Source organism: Oryza sativa, chromosome 10 (genome assembly GCF_034140825.1).
Source record: "Oryza sativa Japonica Group chromosome 10, ASM3414082v1".
Classification (NCBI taxonomy): domain Eukaryota; kingdom Viridiplantae; phylum Streptophyta; class Magnoliopsida; order Poales; family Poaceae; genus Oryza; species Oryza sativa.
In genome coordinates this window covers 17,412,070-17,429,859 of record NC_089044.1, presented here as the reverse complement: position 1 = coordinate 17,429,859, position 17,790 = coordinate 17,412,070, and the positions used below count along the sequence as shown (strand labels likewise).

At 48.8% G+C, this 17,790-nt stretch overlaps 2 protein-coding genes across 4 annotated transcripts; one reads left to right on the top strand and one right to left on the bottom strand.

The window, feature by feature from the left end:
- Positions 1-1,818: 1,818 nt before the first annotated feature.
- Positions 1,819-7,955, top strand: LOC4348800 (probable pectate lyase 12). Of its 3 annotated transcripts, none has more exons than XM_015759304.3 (4): positions 1,819-2,790; positions 2,867-3,779; positions 4,550-4,755; positions 7,438-7,955. In XM_015759304.3, exons 1-4 carry the CDS (start codon positions 2,303-2,305, stop codon positions 7,655-7,657), a joined length of 1,827 nt encoding a protein of 608 aa, XP_015614790.2. In that variant the 5' UTR covers positions 1,819-2,302; the 3' UTR covers positions 7,658-7,955. The 3 variants fall into 3 exon arrangements, with proteins under 3 accessions (XP_015614790.2, XP_066161134.1, XP_066161135.1); XM_066305037.1 differs by having other exon boundaries at positions 2,426-2,790; positions 2,898-3,779; XM_066305038.1 differs by having other exon boundaries at positions 2,598-2,790; positions 2,871-3,779.
- Positions 7,956-8,360: 405 nt separating this feature from the next.
- LOC4348798 (uncharacterized) lies at positions 8,361-12,789 on the bottom strand. Its single transcript, XM_015759305.3, has 9 exons — positions 12,574-12,789; positions 11,559-11,607; positions 11,291-11,379; positions 11,133-11,189; positions 10,621-10,683; positions 10,474-10,539; positions 9,761-9,847; positions 9,583-9,676; positions 8,361-9,016 (listed from the first exon to the last, which is right to left on the bottom strand). The coding sequence occupies exons 1-9, from the start codon at positions 12,676-12,678 to the stop codon at positions 8,559-8,561; spliced, it is 1,068 nt and encodes a 355-aa protein (XP_015614791.1). The 5' UTR covers positions 12,679-12,789; the 3' UTR covers positions 8,361-8,558.
- Between the last annotated feature and the right edge of the window lie 5,001 nt (positions 12,790-17,790).

The following is a 17,790-nucleotide window of genomic DNA, read 5'->3' as shown; positions in this document are numbered from 1 at the left end:
ACTGAAACTGAAAAACTGGTTCATTCTGCTAGCACACTTACCCAACGGTCGCCATCGCCGCCACCGTCAAGTTCTACAAGCGTGACTTGTCCAGCATTCCATCTGACACGGCTCCAACTCAAAGATCAAGCTCCCTTTGCACGGAAATTTATAAAAGCCATATTAGTTACCAACTTTAACACCAGATGAAGATACAACCCAAAAAGTTCAGACGACGTTGATAGATTACGTTGCCATTCTTCGGCCTCGCAGAGGGAAACTTCTCTCCCAGTTTTTGGTTTTGGAATTTTGAGATATGGGCAACAAATTAAAGCGACTTGTGGCTTACGCGCCGCCGATTCCTGGTCCGGATGTAACGAATACCGGAGACCTCTTTTCGGAAGGCAAAAGATGATGTTGGTGGTGGCGGTGGATGAGGGGAATGTGTGGGCATAGCAAGAGGCCAAGAGTGGATAAGAGAGAGAGAGAGAGAGAGAGAGTGCGTGTGTGTGTTTCTGAAGAATCGGACGTTGCAAGTTGCAAGTTGCAACAACGGAGAAGGGGGTTTCTTGCGGCTGCAGTAATCCTCGCCGTGGGATGATTACAGCAGCAAACATGCTCTAGCAACAATGGTTGCCTGTGTTCATGCTCCCTAATGCCTAAGGTGTATTTAGTTCACGTTAAAATTGGAACGATGTGATGAAAAAGTTAGAAGTTTGTGTGTGTAAGAAAGTTTTGATGTGATGGAAAAGTTGAAAGTTTGAAGAAAAAGTTTGGAAGTAAACTCGGCCTTAGTAATCCATATCGTGTCAGATGAAACTATGGCCCTGTTTAAATCCCACTCTAAAATTTTATACTATATCATATCGAACGTTTGAACACTAGCATAGAGTATTAAATATAGGCTAAAAAATAACTAATTACACAGATTACGATTAATTTATGAGACGAATCTTTTAAGCCTAATTTCTCCATGATTTGACAATGTGGTGCTAAAATAAACATCTGCTAATGATGGATTAATTAGGCTTAAAAAGTTCGTCTCGCATTTCCCAATTAATTAGGCTTAATTAGGTAAGTTTCCAATTTTATCTACAAACTTTCAACTTTTCCATCGCATAAAAACTTTTCTACACACGTAAACTTTCAACTTTTCCATCACATCGTTCCAATTTTAACCAAACTTCCAATTTTAGCGTAAACTAAACACACCCACACACAAACTTCTAACTTTTCCATCACGTCATTCCAATTTCAATCAAATTTTCAATTTTACACCCTTGCATATTGCATGCACACGAGCAGTCGACCACACAACAAGGACCAACCAAAGCAATGCATGTCTGAACTCTGAACAAAGCAACACCGGCAGTAGCAGGCTAGCAGCAGAAGTCGTCTTCGGGGTTCGTGGTAACTGAAAAAACAAACACTCCTGTACTCCACTTCGCACGGTTGCCTAGAAGGGAAGGGTGGGAAAAGGGTTCCTGGTCGTGCGCGCCTGTCTTCGCGGTTCGCGATGGAATTCGTTTTTTAGTTTGGGACAAGAAAAGTTTTATAGTTTAGTAATGGGGGAATTTCTTTTTCTTCTGTTTCCCGGTGGTGCCAAATGCTACGTATGCTTTTCTTCGCGCTAGATATCTGAAACGGGGACGGTCGGAAATTCAACCACGCAAGAAATGGACTTGCGGTGCACCTTTGGAAATACAGAGGGAAGAAGATGTTGTTTTGCGTTTATTACTTGGAAAAACAAGGAAGAAAAGTCAACATTACTTTTTATGTAAATTGAGTCGTGGATCTACCGGTATTTTAAGCACTTCCATACAATAGGCTAAATTCTCCCTTAAAGGCTCTTTGATTCAAAGGATTAAAGCTTTACAAATCCTATGAAATTTCTATGGAATGACACATTGTATGTGGATTTTAGAAGAAATTTAGCAAGAGCTCAAACCTCTAGGAAAATTTCCTTGGAGTCCACCTCTCTCATCCGATTCCTGCGCTTTTCCTGCGCTCCAATCAAACGACCATTCCTATGTTTTTCTTGTGTTTTACAATCCTCTGTTTTACACTTCAATTCCTGTCAGAATCATGTGTTAGAGGTCTTCCGGCTGGCTTCACAAGGTGATGGACTAGATGATTTGGATTCGAAGCCTCACTCATTCTAATTATTTGATATTATGTCCTTCCCTGATATTCGCCATCTCAATTCACCTTCCAGGCACCAATAAGAGAAGATTTGCGAGCGCTTCTATGCCGACTTGAGATCAGCATTAACACACGAACACAACAAATCATCATCATGTGCTCAATTTGACAAACTCCATTGATGCCAATCTTCCCCTCCATGAAACATTCTCCATTCTCCCTCCTCCAAAGGCTCAAACAAACCCCCTCTTTTAACAAGCAAGGAAGCCATCTCCCCCAGGTGATTCCATTTCACCTCCTCTCTCTCTCTCTCTCCTCCCCCAGCGAGTTCTCCCCTTCCTCCCCACCATTGCTGTCCAATCCCAAGCTCCAAATTAAATCTCAAGAACTTCACCACCCAGCTGCTGATTCTCTCTCCAAATCCACCATTTTCCACTCCCTCACTGTGCTCCACACTCTCCTGCATTGCTATAAAAATCCACTGCATCTCCAGTTCTCCACTCCCAAATCCACCCAAGAACCAGCCGCCGCCATGGCCGGGCCCGTCGAATCCACCCGCATTACCCTCCTCCTCGTCGCCGCCACCCTCCTCCTCCTCCCGCCGCCGCTCGCCGCCTCCCTCAACTCCTCCCTCCCCGACCCCGCCGCCGTCGTCGCCGACTTCCACAGGTAAGCGTGCACCCCCCGCAATGCCGGTGCGATTTTTTCGGAATCCTTTTTCTTGAGGTTTCTTGGCTAATGGCAGCAAGGTGGCGACGTCGCGGCGGCGGATGCAGGAGGCCGGCGGCGGCGGCGGCGGTGGCGGCGGGGGGTGTTTGACGGGGAACCCCATCGACGACTGCTGGCGGTGCGCCGGGACGGACTGGAGGCAGGACCGGCAGCGGCTGGCGGACTGCGGCATCGGGTTCGGGCGCAACGCCATGGGCGGCAAGGGCGGGCCGGTGTACGTCGTCACCGACCCCTCCGACGGCGACCCGGTGAACCCCGCGCCGGGGACGCTCCGGTACGGCGCCATCCAGGAGGGCCCCCTCTGGATCGTGTTCGCCGGCGACATGACCATCCGCCTCAACGAGGAGCTCCTCGTGAACAGCTACAAGACCATCGACGGCCGCGGCGCCAACGTCCACGTCGGCGCCGGCGGCGCGTGCATCACGCTCCAGTACGTCTCCAACGTCATCATCCACAACATCCACGTCCACGACTGCGTCCCCGCCGGCAACGCCAACGTGCGCGCCTCGCCGACGCACTACGGGTGGCGCACCCGCTCCGACGGCGACGGCATCTCGCTCTACTCGGCGCGCGACGTGTGGGTGGACCACTGCGCGCTGTCGCGCTGCGCCGACGGCCTCATCGACGCCATCATGGGGTCCACGGCGATCACCGTGTCGAACAGCTACTTCTCGCACCACAACGAGGTGATGCTGCTGGGGCACAGCGACGGGTACCTGCCGGACTCGGCGATGCAGGTGACCATCGCGTTCAACCACTTCGGGATCCAGCTCGTGCAGCGGATGCCTCGGTGCAGGAGGGGGTACTTCCACATCGTCAACAACGACTACACGGCGTGGGAGATGTACGCCATTGGAGGGAGCGCGAGCCCCACCATCAACAGCCAGGGCAACCGCTACATCGCCCCCGCCGATCCCAACGCCAAGGAGGTAAGCAAGCGACGCCATTGTTGTTTGCCGTGTTCTTGGCTTCTTGCTCTCTTCGTTGTTGCTTTGCTTGTGAGTCGTGAGATGTGATAGCAGAAGGAAAAAAGAAAAATCTTTTTGTGTGTGTGTGTGTGTTGGATTGGTTTTGGTCTGTTTGTTTCTCATTTCGGCTCGAATTGCTGATGCTGTCGGATGTTTGATGCCCATTTTTGGATGATTTTATTTTATTGGGTGGTTATTTCTTGTTCTGTTCATTGGTTTGCTTATGAAAGGAAAAAAAATGTCTTTTATTTAGTTGGTTTTCCTCCGTTTGCTTCTCATTTTGGCTCAAATTGCTGAGGTTGTCACTTGTCAGCTGTTTGATGCCCCAATTTGGGATGAATTCCTGGTTTAAGTGGGGTGTGAAATTTAGAGCAATTTGACCATATTTAGAAAAATTCCCGGTTAAAGTGGGGTGTGAAATTTAGAGCAATCTGACCATATTTAGAAAAATTTCTCAAGTCGTTTGACCTGTTTTTAAGGTGTGAGTAGCGCTCTATGGTCATGTGAATTGCCACGCTTTTAGGGCGAATGTTTGGAGCATCATCATAATAGCGCCTCTTCTTTAAAGAGCAAAAATTTGGGTGAATGTTTTTCCCCCTTGCCCTCGTGATAGCAGCATCCGAGGCAGGCGCGTGCACCGCACGATGCGATGCGATGAGATGAGATGCACCCTCCCCCAAGATTCGGTGAGGCTGACATGTGGGCCCCACACTGGGACAAAAAACGTGCAGGTGACGAAGCGGGTGGACACGGAGGAGGGGCAGTGGGCGGGGTGGAACTGGAGGACGGAGGGGGACATGATGGTCAACGGCGCCTTCTTCGTCCCCTCCGGCGAGGGCCTCGAGGCCATCTACGACAAGGCCTCCAGCACCGACCCCAAGTCGTCGGCGCTCGTCGACCAGCTCACCGCCGGCGCCGGCGTCCTCGGCGGCCCCAGGTACGTACGGCACCCACCCATCCCTCCTACATTGCATCGTCATCGCCTCGCCGGCTCGCCGCTCTCCTTTTGCACGGTCGAATGAATCCGACATGTAGCAGCAGCGTGGGTGTGTGGGCCCCACTGCGTGAAATATCCGCCGGATCCCTCTCGCTGACTGGTGGGGCCCACGTGGGCATTTTTTTTTCTTTTGGGTTGGGCCGTCTTTTTTTTAATGCGGCAGCGGCGCCTTTAAACTGCCACCTCCGGTCGCCGGAGGGGCGCCGCTTGTCGAGTTGTTGTCGGCGCCATTGCCGCGACCTGGATGGGTAGAGAGGGATTTGCGGTAGAACAGCTCGTCGATTTGGTAACATTGAGGTCCCGTTGGAAGCATGAAGATTAGGAAAGGGCACGTAAGACGAGAGTTATTAGCACACATTAATTGATTTTTAATCCCTCCATCCAAAAATATAATGGATTTTGGGTGGATGAGTCGTAGGGTCTGTTTGGTACAGCTCCAACTCCTAAATTTAGAGGAGTTGGGTCTGGAGTGGATCTAATTCATTTTGTGAGAGCTCCATCCAACTCCACTCCCAGTTCTAGTGGAGCTGAAACTGTTTGGCCAAGCTCCAGCTCTAGAAGGGGTGGAGCTGGAGCTGTGCCAAACAGGCCCGTACTATAGTACTATGAATCTTGACAACATGGTACTAGAATATATCGCATCCATCCAAAATCCCTTATATTTTAGGACAGATGGAGTAGATATTATAAACTTAAAAATAAACTTTATTTGATACTAGTTTAGATCAACTTCTATATAAAAATTTTTCGCACGTAATATATTATTTAACAGTTTAAAAAAAGTGCTAATGAAAATTAGGATAGAATCTAGTAGTATGATCTTAGTCAGAAACAAACGGGCCTGAGAGCATGAGAGCAGAGCAGTTTGGCTAGCTAGCAACAAGCGTGGCAGTACAGTAAGAAATGCAGGCCGGCGATGCAGGTGGACTTGTACAAGCACTCTGACTGGAACTGAGCTAACCATGTCGGCGTCCTACCGCGATAATCCTACAATTATTTTCCTGGCCAAATCCTCAATTTATAGACCCTTAGCTGGTAAAAGGCAGGACAGGTTAGGAGGGCCAAAGTAAAGTATTCTTAACAGATGATTACTATTACAAGGCTGAGCACTCAATAGAGAGCCGTACCACTAACACTAGCGGCTGACTGACAAAGTCGGGTTGATTAAACACCGGGATAAAAGTTTATAAAGCAACTTTGTCTTGTACTACCAGTAGGCCCAGTACTTGTATTCTGGTACACTGCTAGTGCTAGTATTCTTTTTAGACAGCGAACTAGACTCTGCTCGTGTGGGATGGGCGAAACGCGAGACTTGGGGAGTGGGCAGCACGGGCAGGCAAATGCACTGCCGCCGTTGCATTTTCGTTCTCCCGTTCTTTCCTCTGAAACCATGGCAAGACAAGAGCAGACTACTCATGTCAAGCTTACAAAAACCTTCCAACTATCATAAAATAAACAAAACGATGTGACCTAGTATGAATCTGGATAGATCGTATTCGTAATAAGTATATGTTTATTTTTGACGGATGGAGTACATTTTTACATGAATGACTTACTCCCTTCGTCCTAAAAAAAATCAACTTTTAAAGAAAAATCTAGACAAATGCATGACCGGATTTATCTTTAGAATTTGATTTTTTTTTTTAAAGAACGAAGAGTGTACATCATTGCGTTAGACTTTAATACTCCATTCGTTTCTAAAAAATAAACTAATACGGAAATTAGGGTTGTTTTTTATACGACGAGGAGGGAATACATTGCAATGCTAGTACGTTGGCACATAAACTCTCTTCAGTCAATCTGCCTCCGGATGTCCGGATTATGAATAAAAAATAATGGACCAGTGTTATCTTTTGGTAGCCGGTCATGTCGATGAGCCATCAACTGAATCCACAGATGGTGGCCGGTCTTTTTTCCTCTTCGCTCGATGCCAAAAGTAGCCGGGATCGAAAAGATCGTCGCATGCTCAGCAACATGCGTGCTATATCCATCGATTGCATAACCCAGGGATCACGGTAGGCCGGCAATCACTCACCATGCATTGCCTTCTTCTTCTCCACTTGCTCGCCACTGACCCCTTCGTTTTGTCGCCGAATCCTGCAAAAGATAGCCAGAAAAGAAAAAAAAGGCTCAAAAGAAGCTAGTACACACAAACACAAACTGGCCCAATGCATTATAGTTGTTGCTGAATTATTCTAGTACTGCGAGAAGCTGTGTTCTTTGGGCGTTTTGGATCTCAAACAGTGTCCTGTACTGGAGACCCTACCATATTGCAATGCGATGACCTTTTCGGATGGAGCCAAGCAAGAAGAGAACGTTGAGGGTCCATTTGCAACGATCCATTAGAAAATGGCGTGCACTTTTTGTCGTTCTGTCCATCACTCTGCAGGAGAAGACCCATGTTCCTCGGCATCCAATTCCTTATTCTGCAGCGTGCATATGCACTTGTGACAGACAGCAGTAGTAGATCTCACCTTAAGTACAGTTTCACTTGAAAGTTTTTGCTACAACTTGTGCCAGTTTTGCTAATGACATACTGGCAGCTACTAGCTCTCTCATGGTAGTACATGAGAAGAGAATATAAGATAGTTTGCTAATGTTTTTGGAGATTTGATCTGGCAGGGACAACGGCGAGGCGGCGGCGTACGCCGGCGTCAACTACGCCGGAGTTGGAACCGGCGGCGGAGGCGGTGGCGGCGCCGGTGCCGGCGGGATGGGGTATGGTTATCTCGGGATGGTCTATGGCAGCGGCGGCAATTGGAGCTGCCGAGCTGACCTGACACTGCAATTGACTTCATTGTTTCTTGCACTCTTTGCTCTCATATGCTTGCACCCATTGTGATTGTAAGATGCTTCATTATGATTCAATTGGAAAGGTTAGGAAAAAGGGGAGAAGAAAAAGGAAGCAAAAGGTGTTGACAGTTGACACTTAGGGAGTAGTAGGCAACAGTGTTACAGTGAGATGATATCCACCATGTAATGAGCACATGGATGGGAATATTGCAGGTTTAGCCAATGTAGTTGTTGCAAAGGGGAATGGGATTATTCAGACTAACTTAAGCTATTAACTCTAACCTCTCTGTAATCTCTGTCGAAGGGTAACGAATCTATGGTTTAATGGATAAACAAAGTTGAGCAAATGCTAGAAAGAAACCGTAATTTGGCCGTGCTTGTGACAAGAAAATTTGATCCGGTTGAGAGGTGGCCCAAAATCGTTTAAATTCTAAGGGTGGGCAAATTTGCTCCTGTTCAGAGGTGTATACCAATTTCGATTATGGGCATAATTTGGGACGCCTAATTTTCATGGTCATCGGTTGGCCAATTTTTTGTATGGGCTTTTATATGCACTGATTTAGATCTGGGAATGTGGTCCGCTGCTGGGCTTGAGTATTGAGCCTAAACCAACCCAGACAGAGCCGACTTGGGCTCTAGCAAACTGCTCCAGCTTTCGAGAATGGCGATGATTGAAGAGCCGCAGGTAGTAGAACTGCAAACAAAACTACCATATCACTAAGCTTAATAAACAGCAGCTGAAATCACAAAAATACAGTTAACCACAAAATTCATGTATTTCCAACAAAATACAGTTAACCTCGAGAATTTGTATCAGTGTCAGCTAAACTCACTGAATTCTGATCCTCTCCTAGTGTTTGCAAGTTACATGGAAATATAAGAAAGGTACCAACATTCTCAGTCTACAGCTACAATGTGCCATATGGTATGGAACCTTCACCAGCATATGTTTAACCAGAAGGTGGTGGTGGCGGCGGTGGCATGGACATAGGAGGTGGTGGCATACCACCAGCTTGTTGTGGGGGTGGGGGTGGCCTCCACATAGGTGGAGCTGGCATACTGGAAGGAGGCGGCGGAGGCCTTACCATGCCAAGAGGAGGGGGTGGCATCATGTTTGGTGGAGGTGGTCTCACTGCAGGCCTGTAATGCATTTGAGGTGGCATGTGGGGTGGTAGCTGTGTATTCTGCGGAGGCCAAACAGGCTGACCATTCATCTGCATTGGAGGGAATTGTTGCATAGGAGGTGGCGGCGGTCGAACATGTTGAATCTGAGGTGGCACTGCCCCATTGGAAAAAGGTCGAGGCACAGGTGCACCATTTGCAAGCCCTTGCGTAGGCGGGCCACTTGCAAACATAGTGTGTGGCCTATTCTTCTGAGAACCAGGGTTATTTGCTGCTAGCAACCTCTCTGTCAACACAAGAATATATCAATCATTATGATTGTAACAATATGTTGGAACAAAACTTTAGTAAACCGCAATGTAGTCAGAATTCAGAATTTCAATGGACAATTGAATGAACGGCAATGGTGAATAAGTGAAAAGAATGAAAATCGTTTTCCATATGACAAATTAGATGGGTCTAGTAATAGCTGTAACATGTTATATCAAGATCCAATCTATGGATACTCAAAATAAAATAAGATAATCCAAGAAATTATATAACATCTTTGTGAACCTTCAACGTCTAATAATTGAACACTAAACAGGGTTAAATATGCCAGCACAAAAGATTCAACTCCACAAAAGAACTCCTCATCAAACTCAACCCTAGCATTTCCAAGGCACAAAGATGGAAAATGTCGGGAAATTTATCATTTCAGAATCAAGAACAGAAAGTTGGCATGGATATATGGAACAACCAAGTAGGCAACAGAGAGTCAATTCAAGATATTCAAGTGAATATTCACATCGGTGTGTCTGAGAGGGCAAGGAACACAAATAGATGGGAAAAAGAAAAAAGAAAACACAATACCTGCAGGTGTGCCATGGCGTTCTCCTTTTGTGTCTTTCTTGTAGGCATAAGAGACAGTAATTGGCCGGTTACATAGATGTTGGTTGTTCATTGCCTGGAAAATTGTGGCACATAAGGTGAAACACATTCAATAAATGGAAGAAACAAAATATAGAACTTATTGTGGCAATTGTGTTACCTCTATAGCTTGATCAGATGATTCAAAGGAGTCATAGCTCACAAAGCCAAAGCCTCGTGAATTTCCAGTTTCAGGATCTCGCATTATCTATAAAGATAAATAAAAAAAATCAAAGCAAATTACTGTATGCCAACACTGGAAATACACTATTAACACTGCATGGTAAACGATTGAAGTAGTACATGTTAAAATCAGATAATTAATTTATCTGATTGAAGCAGACGTGGTACTTGGCAAGATAGATTGATGCTATGGGACTAAGAACACATCCTGTGCAGCATGGCAATTGAAAAGAGAACAGAAGATTCTAACATATCAAATATCTGTAATATTATCATGATAAGAATTAATATGAATAATGCCCTGAGCTGATAAGCTCCTAGCAATTTGCCAATTTGGAACTAAATACTGTTATGCAAAAACTCTGCTGAAGCAAGGTCCATTAGAATTTAGCTGAACTATGATGAACACATTAGGAATATCAGGTGAACTATGATGAACACATTAGGAATATCAGGTTATCTTAAGCACCACTCAAGAGGTTGTTCAAGCTTGCTTCTTGACTTCTCAATGGAGGAATGCTCACAAGTCAGATTACTGCATAGCTATAGATCATAAGAGAAGTAATCTTGATGCAAGTGTCTAAAGCCTAGTGTGCACAGAACAGATTACATAAGCGGACAAATGCAGTAAAAGGTTTTCTTGAATGATACCTTGGGATTAGTCACAATCACTCCAAACGCACTGAAGGTATCGTACAGGAGCTTTTCGTCAACATCCTGAACACAGAACACAAAGCCATTAGCCACTCTTCGCATGCAAACGAGCTGATAAAGAAAAGCTAGACCACAAGTTTTTACCGGATCGAGATTGCCAATAAAAAGATTTGCCCCTACATCAAGGCTCTTCTTGTCTTGTGAAGCCTGGAATAAGAAAAGATAATCATGTTACCATGTGATATTTAAATCCTATATTTCGAAAATGTTTAGATATAATAAAGAAAGTTTTAGAAGCAGTATACTGAAAAAAAAATCAATAGAATTGAACGTAAACTACAGATCCCTGCAAATAAAGTCTACTAAACCACAATGTGACAGTATTAAGTTGAATGAACCCAGATGTTCATTTCAGAATAATATTAGTTTCTGAAAAAATCATCGCACGCACTAACAAATCAGAGTATCTGTTCAGTTGATGTTTTGAGGAAGAATCATCTAAACTCATACACTAATATAGTAATATTAAACTATCAACCATCTGTCATAAAATTCAGCAAATTCAGCAGTTCAAGGGACCCACGAGCACCCTTGGCTAGAAATACAAGAGAGAAGTACTGAAAAGAGGCAGAGGAGATTATAAAAGAGGTACTTACCTTGTTTACTCTTATTGGTTTTCCATATAGCTTGATCATATTCAAAATCTTAATAGCCTAAAAAAATAAATAGATAAGAAACAGAAAAGCTATATTGAATGGATATTGAAAGTGTACAGTAGAAAAGTACTATTTGCCTTCACCCAAGATAGACTTACATAATCTGCATCTTCTTCACTTCTGAATTCTACAAATCCATAGCCCTGGTGTAGATTTGTTACTCTGTCTTTGGGGACATAGACATTAACTACAAATTGACAAAAAGGAACTCCATTAATCAGTCTCCATAATAGTAAATCCATGATGTGTGGCACACTGGCACAGGGAGGCGATAAGTCACAAACAGCACATAAAACAGAAACATAATGCTGAAAGATACTTCCGAGCAAAATCAGTCAAACTATCAAGGAACAAACTGATACTTACCAACAGGGCCTGCTTGCACAAATAATTCCCATAGTAACTCCTCCGAAACCTGTAAAATACCGGTAGAATTATCAGCGTGAGCGCATGGAAATAAGATTTCCAAAGGGATCATATATTATCTTACACACGAAAGGTAAGACCAATATGTTTTTTGTACACAAAAGATAAAATCATTTAGCAAGTATAATACTTTGTTAATTGATAGAAGACAATTGATTTAGTGGTTGCGTTAATCTATAATCACATAGATAAAGTGTTCATAATTTCCTGCAGGGAGGGCAAAGAATGGTAGCTATCAGATGTTTCCTACAATAATAAAGTCCAAAACTAACATAATTCAACATGGAAACATGCCGTCTCCTTAAATATCATACACTAACTTGGCAAGCAATTTACAAGTATTTCTGTCAGATTCTAGGACATATAAGCAGACCAACTAGGACTACAAGTATTTCTTTCAGATTTTAGGACATATAAGCAGACCAACTAGGAGATTCCGAACAGTTCCACCAACTATGCTGCTATATCATGCACGATAGTTTATAAACAGACCACCTAGGAGAATCTGCACAGTTCATCCAACCACGATTCTTTCATGTACAATGCTTTCCAAACTCACAGCCGACATGGAAATTAACTGCCAACACTTCATTTAAGCTTATTCGAACGCAAATCTAGCTACATGGGCACACACCTTCGTCGTCGAAAAGTGACAAATTAACTCAATGAGCTGAACAAATCAACGATGGACACGCACCTTCGCCACGGAACAACGACCAATTAACTCAACGGGCTCAACAAATCGTTAATCCATCAAGTACCAACGGAACTCACAACAACATCGGCACAATTTCCACTTCAGGCTTTGCTCGTGGCGACAGGACGACACAAACCCCCACCAACCGAACGCCCACAGAGCCATGGGCGCTACAAGCCCCTCCCTGTGGAGGCTTCAGGAACACATCTACAGCTACGGCGACAGATGGGAGGAGCAAGAAGGGGGAGGAACCCTAACCTGGGGGTCGAGGTTGCCGACGTAGGTGGTGGCGTCCTGGTTCCGCTCCGCCGAGTGCTGCCCGAGCAGGTTGGCGCCCACGCCGGGCGCGATGCGCGTCGTCATGCCCGGCTTCGGGCTCCGGCGGGCGGCGGGCGGCGGCGGCGGCGGCGGCGAGAGGAGGAGAGTTGCGGAAGCGGCGCCGCCGTGGTGAGGGGTTTATTCGAGAATTTCTCCGGGTGAGAGAGCCCCTCACTGTTTTACTTATCCGGGTAAGAGGATGGGTACAGCCCATGGGCCTAATTGCAGTTGCTAACAAAAGCTTACATAAGGTCTAATTTGGATCCCCCACGGAAGGAAGAAAAAATTTTAGCTGGTCTATTTCAGACCTTGGGTTAATTAAATGCTACTAAGTTGCATTGTTCTACCTCATACTGAGCCATGGGTATACAGATCGAGATTGGGAAGGTCAAATGTGCGAATGTTCACGTGTCAAGGCGCTCAAATATGTTAAGTCTGGTCTAGGGGGCTGTTTGGTTCACTCCCTCACTTTGCCAAACTTTGCCACATTTTCTAGGATACTTGTTTGTTTCACTTCCAAAGTTGTGGCATGCCAAAGTTTTTCAATTCAAAGGCCCACATGTCATACACTCATCTTTTAGCCAAAAGTTGCCTAAGGTGTGGCCATCAATTTATAAGCCACAAATTTGGCTATGTTTAGCATGGAGGTTTGGCAATGTTTGGGAGTGAACCAAACAACCCCTAGGTGCGCCTAGCCCCCATGAGGTGCTATCGCAGGCATATAAATTTGTATATAGAAACTTTTGATATGGAAACATTTTAAAAAAACATTCAGATCCAAATCGAAATTTGGTAGTATATAAACTTTCATTTGATGTACAAAATTGCCCATAAATAAAAATCGTCCGGTACTAGATGTAAGTACGGGTGTTTTGCGCGTGCTCATGGTGTGCAGATATTCACGAATTATCCCTTTTAGAATAAGACCTCCCTAACATTAAGGATTAGCACGAGCTAGCGGTTGATGCGTGGGGTGGAAATAAGATGTGCGTATGTATTGAGAGACATTGGGTACTGACGGAGCGTGGGGCTCCTCACCGGGAGACCGCGCAGGCCCCCCTTTGCCGGTTCGGCCGGGGGCCCTGGGTGAGATTCTAAGCTCCTAGTCTGTGTGTGGAAGGTTCGCGAGAATGGAAAAAGCACAAGACACGGGCGATGTATACAGGTTCGGGCCGCTGAGAAGCGTAATACCCTACTCCTGTGTTCTGGTGGATCTGTGTATGAAGAAGCTACAAAGAGCTGGAGAGCCAGATAGCTCTTATTCTAAAAACCCTCTCCAGATCATCCCCCCTTTCAGCCCCCTCTCTTAAGTGGGCAAGGTCCTCCTTTTATATCTCAAGGGGATACCACATGCACCACTTCTCCCTCTCTCTCTTTTTGGGTGGGAGCCCATCCTATCTATAGTAAAACTTGGCTTGCCTTCTCTTGGAAGCTGAAACACTGCCTGTTTTTGAGTGTGGCCACGCGTCCTCGTTCGTCTGACCTCGGGGATCACCCTGTCATCTCTTCATAAATGGGCGGAGATTTGCAACGGCTGCTGCCCGAGTGACCCTTCTGATGGGACGGCCCATACCTACCTCCACTCCGCCGGAAGCAGGTGCAACGTGGGAACACGGTTGTCTTCCGGCGACATAACCAGTGTCAGACCAGTCACAGACCGGTCACCTTTGTCCACCACGTGTCAGTTTAGCAATCTGCATGTTCGCCCTTCTTCATTAAACGTCTTGCTTATAAAGGTTGGGATAAAGCCTGGCATATATCTGACCAGGACCAACGTGCCACCCCCAGGAGCTAACACGCCGGCTCCGGCTAGGGACGAGTGCTTGGAGGCTCTCATCCTGACGGGATGGGGCGAGGCGTGCGTCAGACCGCCCGTCGCCACCTAACCCGCAATCTGACCGGTCTGTGACCAGTCACAGACCGGATAAACGAGCGCGCTGTACTGCATTACGTGTGGCGTGACGTGCTCACCCAAACCGCAATAAATGCGGTTAGGTGAGCCCCGCTGCGCTCACCTAACCCATACACGCGGCGCAAAACCCACAAGGGGTCGGGGCGCCTCGGCCCTCGGGGCCGAGGCGGGAGCGGTCCGACCCCCTCGGGGAGACAAAGAGGAGGGCGAACACATCACCCTCGGGCCCGACGCCCCCCGAGGGTGCCAGGCCACGTGGGCGATTGTGTCTGCCTCAAGCCTCTAGTCATGATACTCCCGGTCCCATGTCACCGACAGTAGCCCCCGGCGTTATGCCAGGGCGATCGCCCTCCCCGAGGGAAGCGGTCGGGCGTAACGCCACTTCTAAGGCCTGGTGACAGGTGGGGCCGGTTCCTACAGGTGCCGTCGAACTACATCACCCAGAGGGCGGTGTGAGGCAGCTGCGATGGGCTCGAGCTGGCCTCGGGGGCGGAGACGAGCTCGGGAGCTGGGGTCCACTCCACCACAAAGTCGGCGAGGGCCTGGCTCTTGATCGCGTGGCTTGGTTCAAAGCGCAAATCGAATTCAGAGAGTTCGATTGCCCATTTCACCACCCGTCCAGTACCCTCTCGGTTATACAAGATTTGGCCGAGAGGATAAGACGTAACCACCGTGACCCGATGCGCCTGGAAATAATGGCGCAACTTCCTCGAAGTTATCAGGATAGCGTAAAGCATCTTCTGGGCCTGAAGGTATCGGGTCTCAGCGTCCCGGAGGGCCTCGCTAACGAAGTAGACGGGCCGCTGCACCTTTCGGCGGGGCCGATCTTCTTCGTCAGGGGCCACATCTCCAGGGCGCTCTCCATCCGAGAGGCCACGCGGGGCGCACTCGGCTTCTGTGCCGACGACCTCGGGGTCAGAGGGCGACAGGCGCGGCCTTCCCGCAGTGGCCTCGGGGCCATCCTGGGGGTCGGGGGCGCCTGGCACCGTCGGACAAGCAGGCGGAGGGCCAGCTCCGGCCGTCGGGGGCCTTGGGCCGCCGTTCGGCTCGGGGGCCTCTCCTCCCTGCTCTCTCTCTCTTCGGGCAGAATCCCGGCGGTCGCAAATCGCGCGCATCAGCAAGGGAAAACCGACCGACAATAATGAGCGGTCCCTCGGCTCGCGTTTGCCTTCAACTCCGACGAGGAGTGCGGTGACGACGTTGCGGACAACAGCGACGGCGAGGCCGGCTACCCAGGCGCGTCGGAGTGAGCCCCCAGGCCTCCGCCAATCTTAATAGCTTTTCCTTCTTCTTTCGAGGCCTTCGGGCCCCCTTCTTGTTATAGGCTGATTTAATCTGCAATCAAATAAAGAGGAAATTTTTGTGTCAACTTCATTTGTTCTGTGTATGAGACGAGGATGGTCTGTGCCACGGTCCTTCTGTGTCTTGGCTTGAACAAGGGCTCGTGCCCAGGTCCCAGCCTCAAACGGCGCGGGTAAAGGCTAGTGCCTGGGGAGATCCACATGTCGAGACTGGTCAGGCCGGGAGCGTGGTGACCGAGGGTTATGGGTGACCCGATTGTGGGTTTTTGCCGATTCCCCCCCGGAGTTCACCACGTCCCGGGGCACGGCTCGGTTCTGGGCCCCTTTTGGCGATTTTAGCCGACCCGAGCCCCCGAGGGTAGGATTGAGCACGAGTGACCTATTTCAAGTCAAGATTCTTCAAAAGGAAACAAAAGCACAGACACAGCCTTTAGGAAATCGAAAATGCTTTTATTGAAATACGGAAGAGAAAAAAGATAAGCCCCCGGCCAACCCTGCACCCCCGGGGGGGTGCGGGGTTGGCCCGAGCCCAAGACCTGACACCCGACCCCCACTAGGGGTAGAAGCGACGAAGGTGTTCGATGTTCCATGGGTTAGGCAGCTCTGTGCCGTCACCCGTGGCCAGCCGAACGGAGCCCGGCCGGGGGACGCCGATCACTCGATACGGACCCTCCCACATTGGTGAGAGTTTGCTCAGTCCAGCACGCGTTTGGACACGGCGTAGGACGAGGTCGTCGACGCAGAGTGATCGGGCCCGGACGTGGCGCTGATGGTAGCGCCGCAGGCTCTGCTGGTAGCGCGCGGCTCGAAGGGCCGCGCGCCACCTTCGCTCTTCCAAGTAGCCGAGGTCAAGGAGCGTCGGCTTCCTTCTTTTTGTCGCTCGCAGGCCTCCCCTTTCGGGTGGCCAGCGAAACGCCTTCGACGGCGAGGACATGACCCTCGTCGTCGGAATGGGCCGACCTCTTCTTCCTCCTCCTGTCCCGCCGCCCTGACCGAGCGGCGGACCCGGGGGCGGCCGAAGCTGCCACACCGGAACCGGAGGGGTTCCAAGTCCAGGCCTCCTCCTTGCGAGCCACTCGGTCCGCGAGCTGAAAAAGCTCCACGGTAGTCTGGGGCTCTTTGGAGGCGATCTTTTCGAGCATGCGGTTGTGCCGCACACCCCCCCTGAACGCGTAGATCACCGCGTGTGCAGGGATGCATGGTATGGTGTTGCGGACTTGACAGAACCGCTGAATGTATGAGCGAAGTGACTCATCATCCCTTCGCTGGACTGCATGTAAGTCCGCTTCTTCACCAGGGCGCGGATATGTGACTTGAAAGTTCATGGTGAACTGTTGGCACAAATCCTTCCAAGAGTGAACGGACGCGGGTGGCAAGTTCATTAGCCAACCCCGTGCCTGTCCCTTCAGGGCCATGGGAAAGAAATTCACCATGACCCTGTCGTCACCCCCGGCGGCCTCGATCCCGGTCGTGTAGACCTGGAGAAACTCGGCGGGGTTGACGCTCCCGTCATATTTTTCGGCGATGGTGGGCCGGAACCTTGGGGGCCAACGGACGTTCCGAAGGCTCGCCACAAAGGCTTTACAGCCGACACCACCAACCAGGGGCACGGAGGGCTGATCCCCGCGTCCGTGTTGAGGTGACACTCCGGACGAGGAGGCGCCCTCCGTTGCGTGGGCAGCACGTCGGCGGTTACGCCGGCGCTCGATACTAATACGAGCATCCGGCCCCCCGCGCAAATCTTCCCGGGTCGGTGTCGCTGACGAAGGAGTGGCGGCCGAATAGCGAACAGCGGCCGCCGCTCGCCGCGCCCTCCGTCTTGACGACACGGAGCCGGTGGTAGCAGCGCCAGAGGCCTTGGTGGCGGAGGACCGCCCACCGGCACCTAGGCGCTGCTGCGCCGTCATGACCAAGTTGGCCACGTCGTCCAGCCAACGCTGAGCT